The sequence below is a fragment of the Archocentrus centrarchus genome, chromosome 1 (assembly GCF_007364275.1).
Source record: "Archocentrus centrarchus isolate MPI-CPG fArcCen1 chromosome 1, fArcCen1, whole genome shotgun sequence".
Lineage (NCBI taxonomy): Eukaryota > Metazoa > Chordata > Actinopteri > Cichliformes > Cichlidae > Archocentrus > Archocentrus centrarchus.
In genome coordinates, this window is record NC_044346.1 from 10,490,916 (window position 1) to 10,517,839 (window position 26,924).

Consider the following 26,924-nt stretch of genomic DNA (forward strand, 5'->3'; position numbering starts at 1 on the left):
ACTGATCCCCGCGCGTCGGGGGCTTTTTTCCCCACTTTTGCCCACCCCCGTCTCTCCCGTTGAATGGACGGCGTTTGACATCTAAACCGAGAGGAATACTACCTATCTACCGGTGGGAGAGGTGGCGGTGGAGGGGGGAAGTCTTCATAACCAGACAGGTGGATTTATCCGTGTGGTTGTCTTTTTTTTTTTTTTTTTTTTTTTTTTTTCCTTTTTTGGGGTGGGGGAAAGGGAGGATTGAATGGAGGGAAATTGATGGATTAATCTAACGGAGGAGAGTCGAATGTGATTCCCACTCCTGCCGAGGGCACCCGAATGGAGTAACAGGCTGCAATGTCATCTCCACCTGGCCGCCTGGAGAGATGTGTCACGGGAATGGGGTGAGCTTAATTAGTTTTTTTTTTTTCTTTCTATTTTTTTGGTAGGTCAAAACTAACTCTGTCATCACGGGAGTTGACGCGGAAAATTTGTTGGGGTCCAGTGGTTTAATATCTGCCGCACTCTCCTTAAAGTGGAGCAGTGGCGGGGTGGTGTGTGGCTGGTTCGGGTTCCTCCGCGCTCCTACGCTCGTCCGAGTCCTCGACACACAACCTGCTGCATGCCCTACATAGACGAGCCCGGCACCGGAGAGAGGAGCGTGAGGGGAATATTCGCCAAAGAGCCACAGGCTGTTTTTACTCTCTCTCTCTTCCTCCCGCTCTCTCTCTGACACACACACACACACACACACACACACACACACACACACACACACACACACACACACACACACACACACACACACACACACAGAGGAGGAGAGTACTAGTTTTTCTTTTTCACCGTAGCCTACACCTATGATTTGAACTTGTTTCGTCACGCGAGCTTTCTCTCCAATAATCCCCAAAAGAGAGCTACAAGCGCGCGAGCGCTTCTGCTCCGACTCACACAAACATATAGCCAAACACGCGCGCACGCGTGCGCACACGCGCATGAACACAAAACACGCGGGGACTTGCAGCGAGCTGCTATTTGATGCTATTCAAAACTGTTAAAATGCTAATGAGGCACGAGAAATAAAACGACATTGGGTAATAATGTTTATAGCTCACATAAGCACCTGCCTGCACCCTCGCGCCTATTTATAGAAAAGAGACAAAATCATCAAGTCCGGAGAGCCGGGAGCTGCGGCGCAGTATTAAAATTTGGTATCTTCTCGTTTTTTGTTTTTTTGTTTTATGTGTTTTTTCAGATCAAGTTTGAACACTTTTCCTCTGGTTTCACTGACGCCGTGAGAAGGAACCAAAATGCCAGTAAACGGACAGGTCATGGTGGCTGCCTGCACGGGCCCTCGCACCACGGCAGTAGAAGTCAACATGCATCGCACGGACTCCGCAGAAGAAGGCGCAAAATCTATGCGACCACAAACCTGCAGCAGCCGCGCTTTGTGACACCGAAGGTAAGGACCGCGGCGGGTAATAACTGCGTTCAAGGAGGAGAGCGACGCGCCGTCGGAGGCGCTCAGACGGAGCGCCTCCGACGCTAAGCGGCGCTGTTGCATCACATTATCCACGGCTGCTGATGAGAAGCCATGTAATGAATTCATATCTCAAATTACAGTTTTCAGGCTTTGAATGCAGTCACGTTGTAGAAACACATTTTCTTCCGTTTTCCTCCTTCTTGTAGTGCCAAGTCTGACACACAAAGTGTCTTCTTTTCTCAGGGACATTGAGGCCTTCACACGCACACGCTCATGCACATACACATAAACACATACAGATGTTACTTTTTTTTGGGGGGGGGGGGGGTATAAGACAACAGGACTCTGATATGACAGAATGTACAGCCCTATTGCCCATAAATCTTCATCATGATCATTCCTGTTGGCAAACGGATGCCCTCAATTTTGACTACTTAATATTATGTATGAATGAATGCACATTTATCATAATCATTTAGAGCAAATTATCATTCATGCTGTGCCAGACTCATTGTGGTGTTGTAGAGAACTGAGGAGAGAGACTGATGTTGTGCTCAGCAGTAGCCTATTTTCCTGAATAGTGGGATGACACAAAAGGAGATCAACTCTGTAGGGCATAAACGCAATAGAGTGGGGAGCAGAGAATGTCGAGCGCTGTTGCTACCTTCATTAATATAAATATCTCGTGCAAGGCAGCAATGAATTCTGGGTGTGATGTCACAGCACCTTTTTAAAAGCTCAACACTATTTTATAACAGGCCTACTTTTCTATTCACTTTCTGCCTTGTTGTTATCACTCCAGAGAGAATTTCCTGCTCAGTTGGGCCTTGTATTTTCATCACTCACAGTCTGATATTAACCAGCTACGGAGACAAAGCTAAACAGGAAAGACCTTTAAAAAAAAAAAAAAAAATGGGAATCTTTGTGATGTGATGCATACCATATTCTGAGTCCCATTTGGTCTCCGGCATGACATAGTGTTGAAGTGATGTGTCGAGATGCATCTGACTGAGCTGTGCACTGAACCGGCTCTATTGTTGGAAAAGCAGGTAGAGTACATCAGAACTTATTGCGTCTAAGCTTCTCGTCAGAAGTGAAGCTGTGCTGTTCTGGTCGTCCGCGGTTAAATCAATTTTAATTTCTCACGTTTAATGTGCCAGTGTCAACATGTCGCTGTGCCTTTAACAAGATGGTCCTCTTGGGTATTATTTTGGTGGCACCTAAGTAGAATTAGCGACTTTCACAGCAGCATTTAGACTGAAAGGTTTCTTTCTCTCTCGTGGCTGTGCTAAAACACAAATTTACTAAATTTACAAGGGGATTCAGAGAGGTTTCTTGCGTCAGGCCGGGGGGGGGGCTGCTGCTGGAGGTTTGCATTCATACTGCTCTGTGTCAACCTGGACTCAGTGTTTTAGTTTTTAATATTGTGCGAGACATTTTTAGAGCCAGAGCCTGAAATTAGCCCAAAATCTACATATGCCTGCAAGTGGGGGAAAGGTTCAGAGAGCGATCATGCAGAAGCCTTTCTTTTCATCAAAGATACATAGAGAGTTTTTACCTCTGTTGAACTGTGAGATATACTGAAGTGATCCAAAACTATGCAATTATTATTGTGCATTTACTGTGACGTAGTCTTATCACTAGAAAAGCTTCATGTTAAAATTGACTCTTTGATTATAATATGTAATTACTGAACCATACGGATATTGCTTTTTTTTTTTTTTTTACTCATATTGTTGTCTTTTTTTTCAGCTGTTTAGTGGATTTTAGGTAGGAGTGCTCGCACAAGATTGAAGCCCTGAGCTCATGAAGAATAATTATAAAGAAAGAAAGAAAAAGGGAAAGAAAAGCCAAAGAACGTGTGGGTGGAATTATTTACCTTCCTGCCCTGCATTGTAGCTGTATTTGTCCAGAAGAAGGTATTGACATATCCTGTGATAGGAGCTACAGCAAATAATCCTCTTATCGGCACAGTGTTTTTGGTTGGAGCTCCCTATCCACTGAAGTTGACAAACTGTGGGTTTAAGGTTTTCGATGTTGGGATTCTGTCCACAACATTAACAACCAAACCACGTGCAGCCACCAAGCCTCTGGCATGGCCTTTAGCTGTCATCTGCTGAGTGAGTGCTTTCTTCAAAGTCAATTAAACCTGCTACTGGGCCTGCACTTTGGTACTTCGGATAATCTCATCTCAGAAAACATCCGCAGTTGAAATTTGGTTACAATTTGCTTACTTGTTTGCCGCTAGAATAACGTAAAAGTCTGCCTCACCCTCACTGCTGCTTTTTAAATGGCATTCTTGTCCATACAATGGCAGGTCAGATGCCTCTCACACGAGGGCTGAGAGGGTGAAAATGAGTGTTTTCATTTTCCTTTTCCCTGCTATTACCAATAAAAAGGACTGAGTGACATATGATAATGAGTATTTTGACCCCTGCTGCTCTTCTGTACATTGATGTGTGATATTTCAGTCTCAGACTCAGTTAATAACCCCAAAGCCTCTTATAAACGTGCACTGTTTAATCATTTAATCAAAACACAGCTGGCAGTCTCATTTAAAGAGTTAGTGAGCCATGGGCGACATGAAGTAGGGTTTGACTAATACAGGTTTTTGAACAGATCATTTTGACTGTAGATGCCATTTTGGAGGACCACTGTTTACCTTAACAGGCATTTCTGGTGTGTAAATGTCTTTGCATTTGCACTGTGGAGCCACAAAAGTTGCCAGTGGTGATTAAGTAAATCCTTGAACATAAATCTTACCATTACCATTATTGTGAATTGAAGCTGTAGCCTTATAGTTTAGTTTCTAACTGAGCCTGGTAGCAGTTTGACCCGCCGGTGGGCCTGCGCCTAATGGTTATAGCTGGTGCACGTCATCGCTGGTGAATTTTTAATGGTTTTAAAGTGTTTCCATCTGCTTCAGATTTCAGATAAGTCTTATCCAGTTCCAGCGCAGTCTTTCAAAACTTTATGGATAGGATTTAAGTAATCGGATTGGAATAAATCTGAAAATTGGGGTTTTCAAACCTGATAAATGATATTCTCATTGCTCAGGCTAGGATTTGGATTTGGGAATAAAAGCCCACCTTTAATCAATCTCAAAACTTGTATCTGTGTTTTTCATGACTCAAAGGCAGATAGTTCTGATGCCGGAAATCGGGATAATCTTCATTCTACTTGAGAGGCGCTTTCGGGGTGGATTTAGAGGCACGACAAGCGTAATAGAGCTGTAACCAAGAAATTGCCATCTATACATCTTGAGCGTGAATTAGCATTTCATGATTCTATTTTAATCAACAAACCTGTCAAAACTGTTTCATCCCAAATGTCTCTGTTGCAGATGGAGGGACCAGCTGGATAGTCCATGAAATGGCCTTTCAATTCCTTTATTTTTTTTTCTATGCATGTCTTTGAATTCATGTAGTCTGCTAGTCTGTATTACTTTTTCAGTAATACCTTTTCAGTGTACATTATAACTAAACAGAAACAGTTGTTTATGCCATTTTCATTTTGTTCATACCAATGTTTTCAGTTCCAAAGCAATCTGTTATCATTAATATTTTATACTGAGCTCATGGTGAGATGGGGGGGGGGGAGTATATTCAGTAATTTATAACTTTTATTGATCTGTATTGACAGGGCTGCAAAAATGTCAATAAGTCTCAGTGGTTTATCACGGCGCAAAACATAACAGCCATATTCTCCTAGTAGAAAGTGAAGGCAATCCAATTCTGGGGGAACAGTTAGCAGAAATATCTTTTAAGGGGTAAAAAAAAAAATGTCTTAATAGTTCTGCTCTGCCAGGCCCTTTATCGGTCTGAGGTGAATCTTGCTTGTAGTTATTGAGCACCGTCTCCAAGCAGTGCACTGCCAAAGACTCTATAAAAGGTGGATATACAGTGCCTTGCAAAAGTATTCAGCCCCCTTGAACTTTTCAACCTTTTGCCACATTTCAGGCTTCAAACATAAAGATATAAAATTTTAATTTTTTGTGAAGAATCAACAACAAGTGGGACACAGTCGTGAAGTGGAATGAAATTTATTGGCTGTGTCAAACTTTTTTAACAAATAAAAAACTGAAAAGTGGGGCGTGCAATATTATTCGGCCCCCTTGCGTTAATACTTTGTAGCGCCACCTTTTGCTGCAATTACAGCTGGAAGTCGCTTGGGGTATGTCTCTATCAGTTTTGCACATTGAGAGACTGAAATTCTTGCCCATTCTTCCTTGCAAAACAGCTCGAGCTCAGTGAGGTTGGATGGAGAGCGTTTGTGAACAGCAGTCTTCAGCTCTTTCCACAGATTCTCAATTGGATTCAGGTCTGGACTTTGACTTGGCCATTCCAACACCTGGATACGTTTATTTGTGAACCATTCCATTGTAGATTTGGCTTTATGTTTTGGATCATTGTCTTGTTGGAAGATAAATCTCCGTCCCAGTCTCAGGTCTCTTGCAGACTCCAACAGGTTTCCTTCCAGAATGGTCCTGTATTTGGCCCCATCCATCTTCCCATCAATTTTGACCATCTTCCCTGTCCCTGCCGACGAAAAGCAGGCCCAAACCATGATGCTGCCACCACCATGTTTGACAGTGGGGACGGTGTGTTCAGGGTGATGAGCTGTTTTGCTTTTATGCCAAACATATCGTTTTGCATTGTGGCCAAACAGTTCGATTTTGGTTTCATCTGACCAGAGCACCTTCTTCCACATGTTTGGTGTGTCTCCCAGGTGGTTTGTGGCAAACTTTAAATGAGACTTTTTATGGATATCTTTGAGAAATGGCTTTCTTCTTGCCACTCTTCTATAAAGGCCAGATTTGTGCAGTGTACGACTGATTGTTGTCCTATGGACAGACTCTCCCACCTCAGCTGTAGATCTCTGCAGTTCATCCAGAGTGATCATGGGCCTCTTGGCTGCATCTCTGATCAGTCTTCTCCTTGTTTGAGATGAAAGTTTAGAGGGACAGCCGGGTCTTGGTAGATTTGCAGTGGTCCATTTCAATATGATTGCTTGCACAGTGCTCCTTGAGATGTTTAAAGCTTGGGAAATCTTTTTGTATCCAAATTCGGCTTTGAACTTCTCCACAACAGTATCTCAGACCTGCCTGGTGTGTTCCTTGGTCTTCATGATGCTCTCTGCGCTTTGAACAGAACCCTGAGACTATCACAGAGCAGGTGCATTTATACGGAGACTTGATTACACACAGGTGGATTCTATTTATCATCATCAGTCATTTTGGACAACATTGGATCATTCAGAGATCCTCACTGAACTTCTGGAGTGAGTTTGCTGCACTGAAAGTAAAGGGGCCGAATAATATTGCACGCCCCACTTTTCAGTTTTTTATTTGTTAAAAACGTTTGACACATCCAATAAATTTCATTCCACTTCACAATTGTGTCCCACTTGTTGTTGATTCTTCACAAAAAATTAAAATTTTATATCTTTATGTTTGAAGCCTGAAATGTGGCAAAAGGTTGAAAAGTTCAAGGGGGCCCAATGCTTTCACAAGGCACTGTAACATCTAGGTCTGCATTCTCTACAATGGCCAGCAGGAGGCGAAAAAAGAAGCCCAATTATATAGAATGACCTTATTTCTCATTTGATCTATGACCACAGTAAACTCTTTCCCTGATGAGTTTATGGTCTCGTTCTCTAGATTAAAATCTTGTCCTATATAATATAATATTCATTTAGTAAATTACGGTCCTGTGTAGGGTAAAGCAGACACTGCTTTACCGTCTATGGTAAAGCAGTGTCTGCTTTAACTGATAAGCAGCAACCCAATGAGCATGCGGTGCCCTCAGTTTGTCTGTCATGACTTCACCCAAAATATTTAAGTTTTCTAAACAGGACTTTGCTATCCAATGGCTGATATGTCCGTCTTTTGTATACAGTCTATGTGTAATACACAGGCGTCAAGGACCTGAAGCAGACCGAGTTGTCTGTACTGATAACTAAAACTTATTCTTAAAGCTGCATTATCATTATTATTATTTTCTTTGGGCCACTTGCCCATAGCATAAAAAGCTGTAAAAACAGCATTAATAAATTATCACCCTGCAATCTTATGGTGAACACGTTAGCAAACAATTGCTTATTAAGAAATCCAGCAGGCATGGATCAACATAAGTGTTCATGTTGAGAGGTGCCGCCAGCTACTTAATGAAGTAAGAATGCTCTCTTTTTAATGACTGTTTTCAATTACAGTAACTCCCTAGTGAAATACACTGTATACGGCACCAGTTAGAGTCACTACTGCGAGGCTGAGCGCACTCACAGGATTTTTCTGATGATTCTCAGTGAAAAAAACAAAACAAAAAAAAAAAACAACTGCCTGTTGTTGCTGGAAATCGGGTCGATGAGAGTGGCGAGAACTTCCCAAAACATGGATGGATAAAACAAAATTAAAAATGCGTCTTAAACACTGCACATTGCTGAGGGAAGCTGCAGAGCTAGGGGATAATTCTCAATGGATATGCCACTTAGCAGCAACACCCATAATATTATTATATCCATAGCTGTTAATCAGTAAAAGTATTGATTAGGGTCGCTTTAAATCAGCCTTCCTTTGAAATAGTTAAACCTCAGTACTGATCGTAGTCGTTTTTGGCAGAAAAAAAAAAAAACCCGGATACAGACAGATTGCACTCCTTTGATGTCAGTATTAATCTTTCAATTGAAAGCTTAAGGCTTTCAAGATGGTGGAAGTTTAATTTTGGATTGTAACCCCCCAATGTGTCTATTTGAACACTGTGCTTTTGAATTAGCTTGATTAGTATTAAGCACAACATGTGGCTCTGAGAAGAATCCAGCTTCCTAGGAGGCTGGGTTGTTACCTTAAATGATGCCTCTTACACTTTGTCACTGTGAAGGTTTTTCCAGGCTCAGAAAGAGGCTTAGGAGGTGCCTAAGTGCGGCCGGCCTGGCTCTGTCATTTTGACCAACTTAACACCCAAAACCCATATTCCAATTTTATGCTTTTACAGACACCCGATTTTGGTTCAGGCTGATATAACACTGTCCTAGTTAAGACATTCTTTAGCTTTTTAAATCCAATTTGATTCAGTTTTTCATGGCTACGAGGACCAGATCATTCACATAAAGGTATCAGTGTGATTTCATCACTTTTTTTTTTGTCTCTAACAGATCGACGAGTGGCTGAAGTTGCACTAATTCCATGAAATGTAGTTCCTGCTCTCACAGTTTCATGTCTTACATATGTTATGGCACAATTAGCTCAGTGTGTGACTGAGATGATTAAGACATTTTTACAATGATTCAGACATTATGATACCAGAAGAGATAACACATGCACAGTAGAGCTTTCTTTAAACAATGGTGCTGCACACTCATTTTTTACTGCAGCACCATGGTTCTATTGGCAAAAGGCAATGTAAAAGAAAAAAAAAAAAAAGAAGAACTCTCTTGAAAATCCAGCAGCTACAGCTACAAAAAGGAAAGGCTGGCGCTGTGTGCACAGCACTAACTGTGCCAATGATGTTAAGTCCATAAGGAATTTTATCAATCAGCTTTAGCATAAAGTAACATGGCTTTATTTTCTTCCTTGTATTATTTCTCCCTCATATTTACAGTAAATGTAATTAAACTTAAAAACTGAGGAGTTTTTGTTTAAGACTGTTTCATGCATACACACAAAAAAAAGAATTACAACCCCCAAAATACTTTGTTTTTGTTTCTGAGCACGTGCTAAACTTTGTGTACCAGACATTTCAGCGGGGTGACTTTAGCCGAAACGAAACCCTCGTTCTGTGTGTGCCGATCAGAAGAAGCCAGTGTGGCACTTCTGAGCACCACCTGCTTGTGGTCAATCAAACCTCTGCAGCTCATAGCCGGTTCATTCAGCTGCAGCCTCGTGTCAGATACTGCGTCTGTGGAAGAGAGCTGACCGCTGGAAGTCAAAGACAGCTTGTTCAGCAGTTGTTTGATAATTTGTTATTAAAGACATTTGAGAAGGATTTGAATTGCTCCTTTATTCTAACTTCTTATCGTGGTCGTGCTTGTAATTTTCCTTTCGTGCTGGCTGACACACAAAAATCACAGCAGCCACTGTCACCACTGAGAAACTTTCTCAGATATGTTTATTAGAGCTGTGGACCGGCAGTTTGTTTCTCTTCAAACAATTTTGGATCCTTTAAAGCAAATCAAATCTATAATGCTTACTCATTTTAACAAGGGAAAAAGATGTCCCTCAAGCAAGCTATAATAACATTTAAGTACTGGTGATTACAATGGGTGTACATCTGTCTGAAATACAGCAGAGCGTTAACACAAATAAGGATTCATGACTGATCATCTTCACGAGCAAGTGAAGCTCAGCTGACACCATAAAGTCAGTTCCTGAGCCCAGGAGAAAATTAAAATCTGATGATGGAAACAGACCAACGGTGCAAACTGAAGTAATTTAACAAGAATTTCTCCCCTAGTTGTTAAAAGGACTTTGGCCCATCACCGACACTGGTACAATTTCTTCACTTCAGGACAAGATGAAGATGCCTCTGTTGCGGCTCAGGCTATTCAAGAAAAACAGAGAATTTGACCCTGTCGAGAGAAAACTTCAGGCCCTAAGCTTGAAGTACTCACTGCTTTATCCATCCACGCTGAGAGTGATGAATGACAGTGATCCCTAACTGTTCCATTAACTTGAAGAAACAATCTTCTCTTTGTGCATTCTCACTAGAGTCTTCATGATGAAATATAAACCTACTGACTATAAATTATCTTCATTATCCGAAGCTGTCACGTAGATGAGTGGCTGAAACGTTATCCTGTCCTCTCACAGTGACAGGCAGTGTCCAATAGTGAAGAATTTCTATTTTTTTTCTCTTTTGTTTTTGGGACACATTAAGATAAATTTTGTTTAATGGTTTGATAGGCTGACATGAACAGTCCATTATTGAGCCTGCTTTTTCTTAATCTTCAGGTATTGCTGAGCTTTTCCCTATGTTCTTTTTTGTTATAGTGTAGAGTTCCAGTGACTGTTTCCTGCATCTTTTCTATGTCATCACTACACCATACCTTTTTTAGATTTGGAGTTTTCAAACTGTAACTCAAGCCTCAACTCAATGAGTCAGCCTGCTGATCTGGATTATTGACTTTCTAGGACTGCTGAAAAAATGTGAACAATCTGTACTCAAGTATGCTCTTCTTGTCTTTGTACTATTTTTAGATTATGCACTTCAGAGTGGGGGGCTGGAGGCTGACATACACTAAATTGTCAAAAGTATTCACTCGTCTGCCTTCACACGCATATGAACTTGAGCTCTTATTCTTAATCCATAGGGTTTGATATGTCGTTGGCCCACACTATACAGCTATAACAGCTTCAACTCTTCTGGGAAGGCTTTCCACAAGGTTTAGGAGTGTTTATGGTAATTTCTGATCATTCTTCCAGAAGCACATTTGTGAGGTCAGACACTGATGTTGGATGAGAAGGCCTGGCTCACAGTCTCCACTCTAATTCATCCCAAAGGTGTTCTATCAGGTCGAGGTCAGGACTCTGTGCAGGCCAGTCAAGTTCTTCCACAACAAACTCACTCATCCATGTCTTTATGGACTTGCTTTGTGCACTGGTGTGCAGTCATGTTGGAACAGGAAGGGGTCATCCCCAAAATGTTTCCACAAAGTTTGGAGCATGAAATTTTCCAAAATGTTTTGGTCTGCTGAAGCATTAAGAGTTCTTTCACTGGAACTAAGGGGCCGAGCCCAACTCCTGAAAAACAACCCCACACCATAATCCCCCCTCCACCAAACTACACTTGGCACAACGCAGTCAGACAAGTACCGTTCTCCTGGCAATCACCAAACCCAGACTCATCCATCAGATTGACAGATGGAGACGTGTGATTCATCAGTCCTGAGAATACGTCTCCAATGCTCTAGAGTCCAGTGGCGGTGTGAAAGGCTTGGATGCAGCTGCTCAACCATGGAAACACATTCCATGAAGCTCTCTGTACACTGTTCTTTAGCTAATCTGAGGACCACATGAAGTTTGGAGGTCTGTAGCGATTGACTCTGCAGAAAGTTGCCGACCTTTGCACATAATGAGCCTCAAAATCCGCTGACCCCACTCTGTGATTTTACATGGCCTACCACTTCATGGCTGAGTTGCTGTTGTTCCCAATCACTTCCACTTTGTTATAATACCACTAACCGCTGACTGTGGAATATTTAGTAGTGAGGAAAGTTCACAACTGGACTTGTTGCACAGGTGGCATCCTATCACAGTACCAAGCAGGAATTCACTGAGCTCTGAGAGCGACCCATTCTTTCACTAATGTTTGTAGAAGCAGTCTGCATGCCTAGGTGCTTGGTTTATACACCTGTGGCTGTGGAAGTGATTGGAACACCTGAATGAAATTATTTAGATGAGTGAATACTTTTGGGAATATAGTGTATGCCACCTCTAGACAGATGTTCATCACGTGAATGCCTTTTTTATGATAAGTTTAATTTAAAACAAACATTTGGCTCCCGGGAATCTCTCTAGAACCCCACATGCAGTACTATATGTATTTTGTCTATAATTGGCTCACCATCCGCTATTTGAATTGTTTATTTCAGGGAACTTAAATGTAAATTAGTGTGATTCTTCCTCTTCAAATGATACAAATTTATTTGGCAGTATAATTGTAACTTATTTTTAGTCTTATTGAAGTCACTGAAACATCATAATCTCTGCTAGACTTTCCACTTTGTTCATCACCCAGATTAATTCAGAGTTACTTCTTGATCATTTCAGTGACCACTCTATTCTGTTTTTTGTTTGGAATATTAAAATCCAACATCTTCCTCCAGTAAGTATGAGGAAGAGTGAAAAATATAAATGTTGATATTTCATTTGTTGACATTGTGGTGATAGACTGGGATAAGACACATGGATAAGACACATGGAAATTGTTGGAAAGCAAATGACATTTATGTGGATTAGTTTAGAGCTTTTCCACACTAAGAGATGAGGCTTGAAATATCTTTGGTAGACTTTTTAAGACCGATAACAGTTTATGGTGATTTAAAAATGATAATGCAGTTTAAAAATAATTTTGTTTTATTATCACAAGCCATGGATTACTGGTTTATGCTTTGCCCACTCTGCTCTGATCAGCTGGTTCTGTTCCAGTCAGGTATTGCCAGCAGGGAACAGAAACAGAGTGCCCTCTGGTGGACAAACTATTCAATATCAACACATATCTTGATTGAAGGGTGTTTCTCCCGTCTCTTCTTTATTTATTTATTTTTTTGTTCTGTTTTGTTTAATTTTTATGTGTCTGCTGTGATAAATGGTGATATATCTGATATATAATATAGATAATATTACGGTAGTCAGGCTCTGATCTTGATCCACAGCCCTTTTCATTTTTTCTACCTTTAAATCACGAGTCAACTGGACTTTTTGAATGCATTTATGGCACCTTTTAGAGGATTCTTTAATGTAATTTTCTGTCAGAAATGTGACTTGCAGTGAGATGTCAGTGCTCCAATCATTTCAGCAATTCCAGCATTTAATTTTTGCACTAATGATTGGCAGGTGTCTGTGGATGGACCTTGACAACTAAGTTAGTCAGCATGAAGTGATAGTTCAGCACTCTGTTGGTGTAGCCAGATATGTCTCCAAAACACCAAGATAATGATGAACAATATTCGAAGCCACTCAAGGCATCAAAACTCCCCAAATCAGTCGATACAGAAACACTTGATGATGTCATGGTGGCTACATCCATCTTTTAAATACAGTCTATATTTATACTTAAACAGCCTCTGGTTCCATTTCAATCATCATTTCAACTGTGTGACTAGGATTTTGGAATAATCACACTGATTGCTTTTTTATGACTTCAAGACTTCCGTTGTTATTCGCTTTAAATCTGCTTGAAATCACAAGTGCCCAATGTATTAGGTTTGTATGGTGAAGAGCCTTCATGTGTATTTTACTGTGTTAATTATTTTGTGTTACTGGACTGTTTAATTAATTATCATTATCATTAACATGTATTTATTTAGTTATTTTGGTTAAATGATTTTTCATTTCTGTGTTTTGTGTCTGAGGACCCTGTTTAAAAAAAACGACTCAGTTGGTTTTTCCTGTAATTAAAAATTGCAAAAAACTCCAAAAACAAAACCTCAGTGCAGGGAAAACCTGTTTAATTACTCAATAAAAAAAAAAAAAACATTTATAGTTCAGTTATCACATTGTCATAATGATTTCAACACAAAAATACTGCCAACTGCTGCAGTCACAATACTTAAAATGATTTTAAATCTTTCCATTATTTTTTAAAGTACCAAAACTTTCCTTAGACTCATTCCTAACAGGTGGATGTTTTAGTCTCTGCTGCACAGAGGCACTACCTAAATCAGTGCTTGGGTCTAAAATATTGGAACTTGGTTTGATTTTGTATTGTGAAGGCAGAACAACTGGATATCCAGTTTTTTCCATAAAGGTTTCTTACTGGCTGTAGGTGAAAAAAAAACAAAAAACCCTCAGAGCAGACTTCTCCAGCCAAGCTAAGTGACTTACTGACTCCAACACCAAGTCTGGCCACTGTACCTTAAACTGCCCTGCAGCCTGTCACTACTCTTGGGGGCTTGGATGAAAACTGGCCTGGACCTCACATAAAAGACAGCATTTAGCAGGTGTTACTAAGTTCCTTGTTAAGTGAAGTTGTCTCAGTTCTGTGATCATGTAAATCAGGAAGCTGACACACCTGTACCTAACATGTTACATTCAATATCAAGGGAAGTGACAGTCACAGACAGTGTTGCTGAAAAAGGTGTCATCCGCTACTTTTCTTTGACACAACCAAAAGAGGAGACCTTTCAAGTTTTTGGGCCAGTACTTTGTGGCTACCTGACAAGACTTTCTTTTTACATGGTTGTTTTTGGAGACAGAAGGAGGAGACTCACCAGTAAAAGAATCTGAATAGAAATCTGAAGGCCAGACACAGTGTGGATGACACATGTTTTGCCACCACCTCCAAAAACAACAACCCCCCCCCCCCCCCCCCCCCCCCCCCCCCACTCATCTTAATTAAAAAAAAAAAAAATCAGACTGGGGAACATATCTAGCAATCACATTGTGGGCTTTCAGACATACACTCCTTTCCATTAATCTAATGAAATCTGAACATATCAGCGTCATATTTGAATAAGCATGAGAACTTACTGGGTTTGACCACTTTAACTCTTAAATATCACATAGCACTGCATGCTATTGCAATAATTGATAGGGACGTGCAAAATTTCAACTACTCATGTCTCTGGTATCTAAACAACTTGTTTGTAATTTGCACTATGACTGAAAAAAAATCCTCTATGATGCATTTTTGCAGTTCCCAATCCAGAAGTGAGATCTATCTGTTGGAGCCTCTGTGTGAGGGGCGAACGTGGTTAAACTTCATTAGGTGCTGACAATGCTTGTCTTTTGCTCACATAGCAAAACACGATAAACCCAGCATGATTGTCTTTCTCTGTCACTCTCATGGGACTGTCTAAAGTCCTTCCAGAGGCAAGTCTCAACACCAGACGTGTTATGGATTCAGTAAGCCAAGACAAATTAAGCAAGTACACTTACAGACATCTTTGCTATGATAATGAGTTGAGAAATGCACCTGCCATGCATCGGTGCAGTATGAGTGGCCGGTAGGTTTCCTATCTGAGCTGTCGATTGGCTCTTCGAGAGGAAGGGCAGGAGAAGGGCCATCTTTAGCATTTCACATTGTGTCTCCTCCTCCTTACGTGATGTAGCTGTGAAGAGCATTAAAAGGGACGCGAGGAGCAGAAACATGACCTACGTCTGTATGGCCGAAAACTCTCACATTATCAGTGTGATCAGAACAGCAAGATTACGTATCTCATGTCTGGAAGGGGCGAATATCACTCCACAGATGAGAAAGACGATACTGCACAGTCCAAATTGAGCACAAATCTTTTGATAGCATAAATGCAAGTAAATTCTCAACCTACTGACGGACACAAAGGGATATGCACGGATATTTGCATTTTCACGAGAAAATTATTACAGTAACCAAATTCCCATCTTGAGGAAGGAAGACCTGTTTGTACTTGTTTCTGTCAAGAAAAGAAGTGTTTTCAAAATTAGGCTCTTTTATCCATTATTGATTTGCTTTAAGTCATCCATGCTTTTATGTATTCTCGTGTAGTCGGCTGTAGCTTTGTGTTTTTCGCCTCAGTGAGAGGCCTCTCTTGTTTCCAATTTGTACAAACATGGCACCTAGGAGACTTCCTGGAGCACTGACTCTGTTTTTTTTATTGATTCTGGTGTTGATTCCTTTGTGTTATTCAACCCGTGTGGAGGGCAGTGCAGCTGTGAAAGTCCTGCACAAAAATAATTATTGCTTTAATTATATAATTGTAAAACAAACAGGAAATCTGTAAGTGCATTTTAATAAAAGCCAGGCTTTGATTTCATAATTTAATACTCGCACCCTGGTGCAGCAGGTTTTCATAAATATGCTTCTTACCTTGGAGATAGGCACACTGATATGATAAATACTGTGTGCGAGCAAAAACATTTATTTGCATTATGAGCAATTGGCTTCCTAATCCGAAACACCTTTGCATGCTAATAAATCCCCATAAAATAAAACATGGTAATCAAATGTTTGGGAGTATGATACTGCCCAGCTGATTCTATCCTCCTGATGATTTGCTGTATTAATAACAAATGGTCAGTGAAGCAACTTGGTAAATGAAGTTTTTAAGGCATCGTCAAATAAAAATGATGCTGCTACGTGCCTGGAAATCTTGGCAATGTTGTAATTTTTTACCAGCTTTCCCCATGAATAGGACCTTGATCACTCCATGATTTAGTGTGTCATGTCTAGTCAGTTTTCAACCCCCCCTCCAACATGATGTTGTTGAGAACTCTGCCAGGCAGCAAGATGCAGGGGCCAAAAATATTCCCAGTACAACCACAGATCATCCAAAATATATTACGCCAGGTATAATGCTCCCTTCTGCGCTGGCGACAGGTCCTGTCTCAGCCAGACAGTGCATCTGGTGATGTGGGAATATTTGAAGCCTCTGTCTCTACCTGCCAAGTGTAGTTTTTAACGGCAATGAGCAACACATCAAAAACCATATGCTGACCGGGCTCCGGTGCTCAGAGACGTATGATCAAGGATTAATCTCATGTTGGAGGGTGCCATCAAATGCATTATTTCACATTGCAATATTTCAGATGCTGAATCTGTAACGTTTCTGTCTTCTACTGGCTATCACATTGAAACACACACACACTAGGTCTTCTCTGTGTATACACTGGAAGTGTGTACATCACTGCAATATTGTCAAATAACTCAGAATTGTGTCTCTTTACAGTAATTATATTACTTCTAGGGTTATAGTAGCTTATTTGCTCTTATGTAAAGGCTCAGACTGGCTATATTCAAAAACTGTCACCAAAGTATAACTTTCATAACAAAGATTAATTTTTTTTTCCAGTACTTCGTATGCCCTCTTTGATTTTTCATGATGGACCTAATCCTTATACATATAATTTTTTTTTTAACATGCTCATTGCTGTAAGGCTTCTGTTCCTCTACCGTTTCCTTTAAGTCAGACTCACCCTTGGTCAGATCATAGTTTTCATTTTTTTGGTCTTAAGAAACCTCCTGTTTTGGCAGCATGCTTTTGATCACTGTAATTCTGGAATATTCCTTTCCTGCAGAATGCATTCATCATGCTTCTCGTCATGTACGTTAGAAAAATGTAATCTTGGAGTTTTGTGCCAAAGAGCAATTTAGAGTTGATTTGTGTGTGTGTGTGTGTGTGTGTGTGTGTGTGTGTGTGTGTGTGTGTGTGTGTGTGTGTGTGTGTGTGTGTGTGTGTGTGTGTTTTTTCTTGGATGCATCCATAGATGTTGACATGATGCAGTGTCCTTCGCACTGTCTGAGCTGCCACCAGTGATAACGAAATCTGAAGCCCTTGCCCATCTGTTTGTAGAGCTTGATTGTACAAGTATTACACTGTTTATGGTGTCATTTTTGAGAGGACGGCCTGTGCTGTGGCTCATTCTGTACAGTTAGGTCCATATGTTTTTAACAGTGACACAATTTTTGTAATTTTGCCTCTATACTGTACACCACTACAGTGTATTTTAAAATAAACAATCATGATGCTAAATCATCTACAAGAGCTTGTACGGTTCCAGGGTAAAAAAAAGTCCTTGGACAGATGAAACTAAGATCAACTTGTACCAGAATGATGGGAAGAGAAAATCAGAGAGAAGGAAACAAACATCCATACTACATCATCTGTCAAGCATGGTGGAGGCAGTATTACAGCATGGGCATGCATGGCTGCCAGTGGAACTGGGTCACTATTGTTTACTGATGATGTTGTTGCTGAAAGAAGTAGCAGGATGAACTGTGACGTGCACAGGACTGTACTCCCTGCTCAGAATCAGCCAAATGCTGCAAAACTGATCAAACAGCGCTTCACAGTGCAAATGGATAATGACCCGTAGCACACTGCAAAAGCACTGCATTTCAGTCACATCCTGATTGTTTCATTTCAAATCCACTGTGGTGGTGTACAAGAGGCAAAACTGCAAAAATTGTATTTTGGTCCAAAAACATATGTACCTCCTAATAACTGCTGCAACTTTTTCTTGCTGCAACTGTTTCTGCTGATTTTTCTTTTTTAGTTGCTAGCCAATCTTCCCTTGATCTCTTCACATCTTTCTCACAGTATTTTTCATTTTCCTGGCAGTTCTTCTACATGTGAAGCCATGATGCAGACGTGCAGAGTCACAGCCAGTCTGACCAAAAACTGAGAAACTTTCAGTGTTCACAGGAGGGATGTACCGATATATCTGATGAAGCTCAGTATCATCCTTGTTGGCTGCTGTCAGCCTACAGTTTAAGCACATAAGATGACATTTACCAGTGGCAGTGGCCAGTCTTTGTCTGTTGCGTCATGCTCCTATTGCCTGACAGCCTTTATGGTGGTGATGATTTTAAAACACATATCACACCAAAGGGTTCATTTAGAGGCATTTTTAACACAAACAGTGCTCACCACCACTTCTCAGTAAATCAGTTTTACAATTTATTGAATTCTCTCCCCTGTTTTATAATTTATGACAGTGCCCATTGCGTTGTGTCTATCATTTAATTCTTGTTTGCTCCATCAGGTAGGAGTGGATGATATGTCCCCAGAGACAATATTCATTTGTGTACAGTCATACGGTTGCCATGTGTGTTTATACTGTGATGTAAATCCCTTTAATATCTTTGGTTGTGTCCTTTTATTGCAGGCAATAATTAAAATGAACAGGAATGCCTTCTTTATGGTAATATTGGAGTGAAATATTTAACACTAGATCAATTTTAATTAAAAAAAAGTTTAAGCTATCTTACCAGAAATGTAACTATATCAAAATACATATGAATATTATAATTTAAATAAACAGTGATCAGAGTATTAAATGGTTAAAAAAATACTGAGCCGGGACACTGGACTTCTCTGAGATGTCAGAAATGAATCGAACATGACATTGAAATGCTAACTGTGATCTGGCATCTTGATCAAAAAAATAACGTCCTTTACTATTTTTTCCAGCTTTTTTGTAATATAGTAGATTTGAAAATTCATGGATAACAACAATAATTATATTTTAGCATTAAAAAATATCATTTTGATAAAAGGGCTTATGTATACTGGTGGATTAACCATTACAGAAACATGAAAAATAATTCGTTAATTATCAATATAGTTAATTTAGGGCAGCTGTAGCATAAACCTTACACTGGGCGGTCATCTAATATGTTTATTAAGCAGCATAGTTAAGATTGAGAAATTAAGAACAGGACTAGGTCCAATTTAATAAAATTACCATCATGAATTTTAAAAAGCAGTGATTTTGGTCTGGAACGTATAAAATCTGCAGCACATTTAGACCATGATGAGTATCTCTGAAGGGGCCGCAGTAGAAGTCCCAACCTTCATAGCAGAAGGTTGGGACTTCTACCTTTACCACTGCACTGCCTGTATGCTAACTGTAAGTACATTTGGATTGGTAGGTTTTGGTTAATCTTTCTTGCAAAAAAACATAGAAAGAGTACTCATTACACATCTGTGTCTCAGCTCTCGCCTTGCTGGAGTACCTTCCTCTGCAGATATTCACTATTTAACTCTCTACATGCCTGAATCTGATCTGCTGAAATCAGTTATTTTCTCAACTTTGTTCAGAATAGTATTCTTTAGACATTAAGACATTTGGTAGATTAATAAATGTCTTTGCTTTCATCAATAATAGATCGCGTAAGAAATTGGCGCACTTGTCATGCATGAAAACGAGAGCACGTTCGCTTTTTGGTTAAAAATTAAAGCGTGAATTTATTCCATCATTACATCAGATTGTCTAACAAGGCAATGATTGTCTACAACTGTCCTGTGTCATTTTAATGTTTCAGGTCCTTTTCAATAATTGAAAGCTAGGAAAAAAATCTCATTGTATATTCATAAGAGTGAGCCAGTCACAGCTCAGCATGCTGTGCAATGTTCTTGTAACCCTGCAGTTCTTACAGTTTGGGGTCAATGATCATTTCATTTAATCAACTTTAACTAACAGCTTCTACAGACACAACAATTCTGATATATTAACTAATGAGTTTTTGAACTAAAAACAATCACAGCTGAGGCTTCATACATTAAGTTTGTTACAATGAGTCCTCTCTCCATCTCTGACATCGTGCCTGCCTGAAAACACTACACCTCTCCACCTTGGCACAGTTTCATAATAACTTTATTTTCTCCTCCTTTCTTCCCTCTTCTTGTCTCACCTTTTGCCTTTTAGTCTCCTCCGCAGGGGTTGCGTCGTTCTTTCTGTCTCTTTCTTGACACGCTGCTGCACAGAAACACAAATGCCCTCAAAGTCAAACTCAGACACACAGCATATAGCAAACGCAGTAACAAAAAGAACAAACGCGGCCCCCTTATGGATTAGGGAGCATGTCCTTTCTGGTGTTTGGCATTGTGCTTGCTTTTTCATATTTATCACCAATGAAATATCCACATATATGTGTCCACACATATCAAGGCGAAAAAGATAGAGTTGTCTTAAAGTCTGCCCCGCTAACAGATGTACACACATTTCTCAGCATTCCTGAAATTTTGATGTGGAATCAGGCTGTCGGGCTGTTAAAAGACTGTGTCTAGGGGAACAGGGAGCAGGCAGCCGTTTTTATCGAGGACAAGCAGGAAGGCACTTGGAACTTGCATCAGTGTTAAACAAATAAAACTGTGATATTTGAAACAAGCCCTTTCCACCGTATTCTGTCATCAAATCGAGACAACAAACATTTGTGTTTTGCAATTTAGCATCTGGGTGGGTGGATAATGAGACGCGCCGTGCTGGAAAAATGAACCATGGCACTTGAAGGTCATAAGAATAATATTTAAATGTGTAATTTGAAAGTGAAAAAGTATTAAGATTATTCAAAGGTGATGCACTGCACCTGTGCAAAACTGAAACCATTTTTTTAATGATTTTGTGTTATTTATGGGTTTTTTTTGGTTTTATTTGTTTTCCTGACAATATTCTCACAGATTTATAAAATATTAGAAGATTATAAATCATGAGAATTTCTCAGGAATAGTACAATTGTGTCATTTTTTTTTTTATCTTAGACTGCAGGTTCAAACCGGTCCACCGAAGGGGCCAATCCGGCCCACTCAATGTGCATGTTTCAAATTAAGAGAATAAAATTTGGACTTTTAACTATATTTTTATAAGTTTTTACAGTATTCGTACTGACAAAGATGTAACCCATTGGCTGTCATGTGAGAACGCGAGAACAAAAATGTGTTTCTTTGATTTCCTACAGCAGCATTTCTTTATAATCTGGAAAAAACTGAGACATATTTAATGTGTAGTTAAACTTCATTACACTGAAGGTAGTGGTAACAGTTTGGACTTTTACAATTTTTCAACAGGTTATTAGGCAATTGCTTTACAGGTCCAGCCCACTAAAATGAAATTGGGCTATATGTGGTCCATGATGTAAAATGAGATTGGCACCCCTGCTTTAGATGCTTCTGTTCTTATACGTCAAGCAGAACCATCAGAAAGGAGTCAGACTGGATTCTACAATGCATGTCAGTGAACTCAAACACAGAGCCAGAGCCATCAGCGGCTATCCTCAGTCATAAGATCAACGAGGAGTTTCGTAATAGATAATAATGTATGACCCTGAGCCACATTATGTGGTGAGAGGCAGATACTTGGATTAAAGTCACAGGTCATCCTAAATGTGGATTTGATCTGTTGGGAGGCTTTTTAGCCTTCATTGTGTGAGGACAGTGGAGAGGAGACAGTAAAGCAGGGGGAGAGAGCAGAGGGAAGACATGCAGTAAAAGGCCTCGGGGCAAATTCAAACCCAAACCTCTGCAGCAGCCTTACAGCATATGGGTCACCTGCTCGACCTGGTGAGTTACACCAGTACCCATGAATTTAATGTCTGACTCATAATTTCTATGAAGTTAATTAATTCAAAAACAAACAAACAAACAAAAAAAACGAGTTTCCCTTAACTATTAATATCCTTGCGTGCTACTTTAATTATTTATTTAGTATAATTTTTACAGGCTTACAAAGCTAACAAACCTTCTTAAAGATGGACACAGTTACATTATATGGCCAAAAGAACTGGGCCACCTACACATTACACGTACAGGAGCTGCTCAGCCGTGGAAACCCATGCGTGAACTTTTACGCACTATGCAGCGCATCACTCGATGTCCCCGCTCTGTAAACTGTAAACTGCTCCGACACTTTGTGGCTGAGTTACTGAGGTTCCTAAATGCTTCCACCTTGCAATAACACCACTTACAGTTGATCGTGGAATATCTAGGAGGGAAAAAATTTCACAAACTGACTTGTTGCAATGGTGGCTATTATAGTAACACGCTCAAATTCAGTGAGTTCTTTGGAACGGCCTGTTATTTCACTAATGTTTGTAAAGGATGACTGCACAGCTAGGTGCTTGATTTTATACACTTGTGGACAGAAAACACCTGAATTCAAAGATTAAGAGGTGTGACTCAGCTCTTTTGTACATGCAGTGCATTTTTCTGGCTGACAGCGAAATAAATCAAACAATCTGAACCAAACCATTAAATAGTGAATGATATGAACAAACAATGAATACATGCAGGAGTTTCCAGGAGGACGAAATATCAGACACCTGAAACAAAATCACATCTTCATCTTAGAACTTGGCCTTTATTTTGATTCCAACTACACACCCGTGAAGTTTGCACTCCATTGTGTTGGCGATGTCTGCGCACATATAAACAGACAGACATTATTCACCTGCCAGTGTCCTCAAAGCTGCACTTAGTTTCTGCTGGCTTGTGTCTTAAGAAGCATATTGCAATGAATATACACACATGCAAGCAGACTCACAAAGTGAAAACAATACCAGCCGCGCCACATTAACATTGCATTCAAATTTATTAGGAGGCACTATCTTGTCTTCTCATATGTTCTTGAAGTAATTGTAAAATTGGCTGGGCGCACTTAGAAGTACTATAAGGACTGTTTTTAATTGAAAATGACAGGCTCGGTCCCCCCACTGAAAGCCCGAGAAGCTGAGAGCTGCCAACATGCCTCCGAGCATTCAGTGATGCTGACTAGTTTGTTTTGTTCTACTTGAAGTTTGTGTTTTAAGGCCTTTGTAAGAGCACAGAGCATTGATTAACAGCCTTCCTGAAAACACACGGGATCCAAAAATCTGTGCAACGTTCGACTGATTCTTGCCTTTTATTTCTAATAAAGATGCAGCACGTTGATGTGTGGACCATTCAGAGTTGTTTATCATATAATTAGTTTTTCAACTTAATAATTGATTACATTTTTTAAGGCAAATCATCCTACCAGTGTGATTTCCAGTTGACAAACCAATATGCTGATTTAAGAATTGGCTTTTCTGTATGCTGACTTTGAGTGCTCGGAGCCACATTGATCTCATCCACCTGTTATTTATCTTGCTTGCTCTTTGAGGATAAACACGGTGAAATACATCATCTCTTTTTCAAGCTGCTTGACCTCAGTGCTGTGCCTCCAACTGGCAGAATCAGCCTTCATTCTGCACAAAACCATCCTTTTCTAAATCACTGAACAAATCTGCGAGGTGGGCAGAGATTCAAAAGGTCTGGAAGGAGGCTAAGCTGCACCTCATTACTAGGTTATTGTCGAGGATGCAGCCCAAGTAATTAAAAGGCAAACTACTGATTCTCCTCCTGTCTGATCCTCATCTTCATAAGATAGATCTGCTCCTATTGCCTGACAGATTCTTGGACCATTTAACTCATCCACTAATATCTCCAGATTTTCTCTTTATGATGGCCATCTGTTTGCCTTTGTTTCCAGTCTTTATGCTATGCTAAAACAACTAGCTGCTGGCTGCAGGTTCTTACTTGTCTGCTTCTTTGTGTCTGTAACAAATGCAGAGATTTAATAGGTTCAGTACCAACAATGGGGTGAACCTGTTGAGGCAAGTTTATACAGTATAAAGGAAAGGAACAGCTGCAGAGTATAAAATACTTTTGCAAAAATCACATGATGTGTATTATCACAATTAACATATCTGATGCAGATAATTCCAGCACCCCCCATTAGGCACTCAGTACCGTGAATGTCAGCTGCAAGTGCAGTATTTCTCGTGACTTTTTTAATATCGCTTTTATCAGTTAAAATTGATTTAAATGCTAATTGACAGCTGGATGAATGTTAAGCTGTCAGTCTCATTTTTCATACCTATTAAATGTAGTGTGGCGCGTGTGAGAGCATGTGTATTTATGTGTGTGTAAGTGCCTACTTTCAATATTGTGACTTGCCTGCTAAAATTTCACTCCAAAAGCACTTCCTCTCTCATTCAGGGTTTCTCACGATACCTGAACCTGCAAACAGGCAGATTCTGTGCAAATACTGCAGTCTTGCGGTGCTAAATTCAGCTGTCTGTCTCGCATTGTCTCTTAGGAGTCCATAACGAATCAGAAACAGACACATGCATTGGTTTATTTACTGCCTCTGCAGCAGTGGAAAAAGAAGAACCGTCCACCAAATGTAAACAAAATCCAAGAATTCTTTACATCTGACACTGATCTCTAATGGTAGTGTTTGCTACTTGTTTACCTGTATTGGACCAACTGCAGACCCCATCCGACATGTTTGCAGCAGGCAGCATGCCCGAGATGTCGGGTGACTCTGTGCAGTTCTGCTCCCATCAGTCACACATTAGTGTCTCTGCCTTGCCGAGGTCTGTGTAAACATCACAGGCTACACTCACACTGTGTCCAAACTCAATAACTTGTATTAGGGTGACAGTGCACCAGTGCACTGTCACCCTAATATAATTTATATTAGGGTGACAGTGCACTGGTGCAGTTAAAATACAAGACTGTAAATGAGTCAAGACATTTGCTGATGCAAACTTACTTTGGAAAGCTACAATTTAAAATACACAGAGGCAAGCTACAGTAGAAGGTTTTTTTTGTTTTTTTTTTTTTCTCAAGGATTCCACACCTTTTAAAACATTTTCCTGAAATATGCCCCTGAAGACGTCACGCCACCATCTGCAAGTTCTTCCAACTGAGACACAGTTTAGCACAGACTGGCCGGTAATGTGACAAGCATGTTTAGCTTCTCACAGTACTATTGCAGCCAAATAAAACTTAGAAACAATAAAGGTGGGTGGCTAACTCTTCTTTTAACTTCTGTACACTATGAATCTTTCCAAACACTGAACTGCTCTCTTCTAAAGAGACACAGGTTCCTCATTCCTTAGCTTTCTCATATATGTATGCATTATGCACTGGCTGCCAGTTTCTTCAGACAACGCTGCTAACTCTGCCAGTCTTGTCAAGTTATAAGCAAGTATGAAAACCGACATCAGTGTAAGTTTACTTGGCGTGTGTGTTATTTACCGAACAGGTGCCTGGAAGCACAGTTTGAGATGCAGCTTGTGTGCATTCAGTGAAGTATGCCTCTCTTCTTAATGCAGATGCACTTAGCATTTAAAGGGCTGCACAGACATCAGAGGGAGAGTGCACGTTTTGTGGTCGACTGCACATTCTGGTACATTTATTAAGGCTCGCCCAATATTCAGAGGTCAGCGTTAGTGGGGATGATTCTCAGATTTGAAATGAACTGTTAAAGGAAGGTTGTGGAGAGACTCGAGATGGAAAGCTGAGATCGTTTAAGCTGAACTTGAGCTGACACTGCAGCTAATTTGTGCAAACCCACTGTGGTGATTGTAATGCTGATCTTGATCTAAGCTGCTGTGGCTTTTATTTTCCAAACATTTTATGTTCTCAGTGACTCCTACTCCACATGCTCCAATAATTTTCCAAGTTAACATTAAATAAAGACCTTGGTAAATGGTTCGGAAAGTTGAAAATTTCCTTTTAATGAGGACCTTTATTTCCATATCAGCACATTTTTCTTTGTTTTTCTAGACTTGATTTCTTTCTTGATTGATTACCTCCACCGCATCCCTATTTCACTGCTAAAGTGCATCTTTGGAGATCTCGTTTACATGCAGAAAGCACCTAAAAGACAGTCCCAGTTACTGATAATTAGCTGCTGCTTTAGTAAATCAGACGCTAATTTCATGCAGATTGCCAGTTCAAATATGCACATAAATCTGGCCCTGACACTCAGATTTTAGAACCGGGTATTACAGGGATTAACATACCGAACTGAAAAAATATATATTTAATGATTTTTAGAAAAATGCTTTTTTACCACTCCAGACTAGAAAGGGGGTGGTGAGATATTTTAGTTTGGAAGTTGTTGTCCTGTGGTACCACAGTGGCTGTGCATATCAAAAGAAATGCTAATATGTTTTAAGTCACTGAAGCCTGAGATTGTGGAGAGCAGCCTACTGGCATCATATAATGCAAAAAGTCCTGCGCTTGTGTTCTTGTTTATGTGCACTTTAATGTAATCGCTTCTACATGCTTTGTCAGGAAAAGGGCAACGCATTTCTCAGGTGCTTCTATAACAATACTGTCGAGTCAAAGAACAATATTATTACCACAGGATGATGAAGAGGAGTACTAAACAGACCTGTTTTACTGATTTGCTATTGTACTGATTTTTCTTCTTCTCTCTCTGAGCTTGCCACTGCAGTTCCATTGTTGCTGACCACTGATTTGGCCATGATAGAAATCTAACTGTATAATTTAATGTTGAGCTCCAACACTGCACTGAACAGTTATTAATTTAGGATGGCTGTGCCTCAGGAGGTTGAACAGGTCACCCATTAATCGGAAGGCCGGGGTGGGGGGTGTGGGAGTGTGGCTCTTCCAGTCCCTGGAGGATGCTGAATTCCAAATAGCCCTGATGGATCCATCAGTGTGTAAGTGTGATGTATAAAGGAGTTGCATGTGCGTAAATAGATTGATTTTAGTGGTT

The 26,924-nt window shown here is 40.2% G+C and overlaps 1 protein-coding gene across 1 annotated transcript in view; it reads left to right on the forward strand.

Annotated features, from left to right (window-relative positions):
- The first annotated feature begins 246 nt into the window (after positions 1–246).
- Positions 247–26,924, forward strand: part of grin2ab (glutamate receptor, ionotropic, N-methyl D-aspartate 2A, b) — a 127,722-nt gene continuing 101,044 nt past the window's right edge. The window contains exons 1-2 of the mRNA XM_030736089.1: positions 247–380; positions 1,232–1,438. Of these exons, the coding sequence (XP_030591949.1) occupies positions 363–380; positions 1,232–1,438 (225 nt within the window). The 5' untranslated portion in view covers positions 247–362. The remainder of the gene's footprint in view (positions 381–1,231; positions 1,439–26,924) is intronic.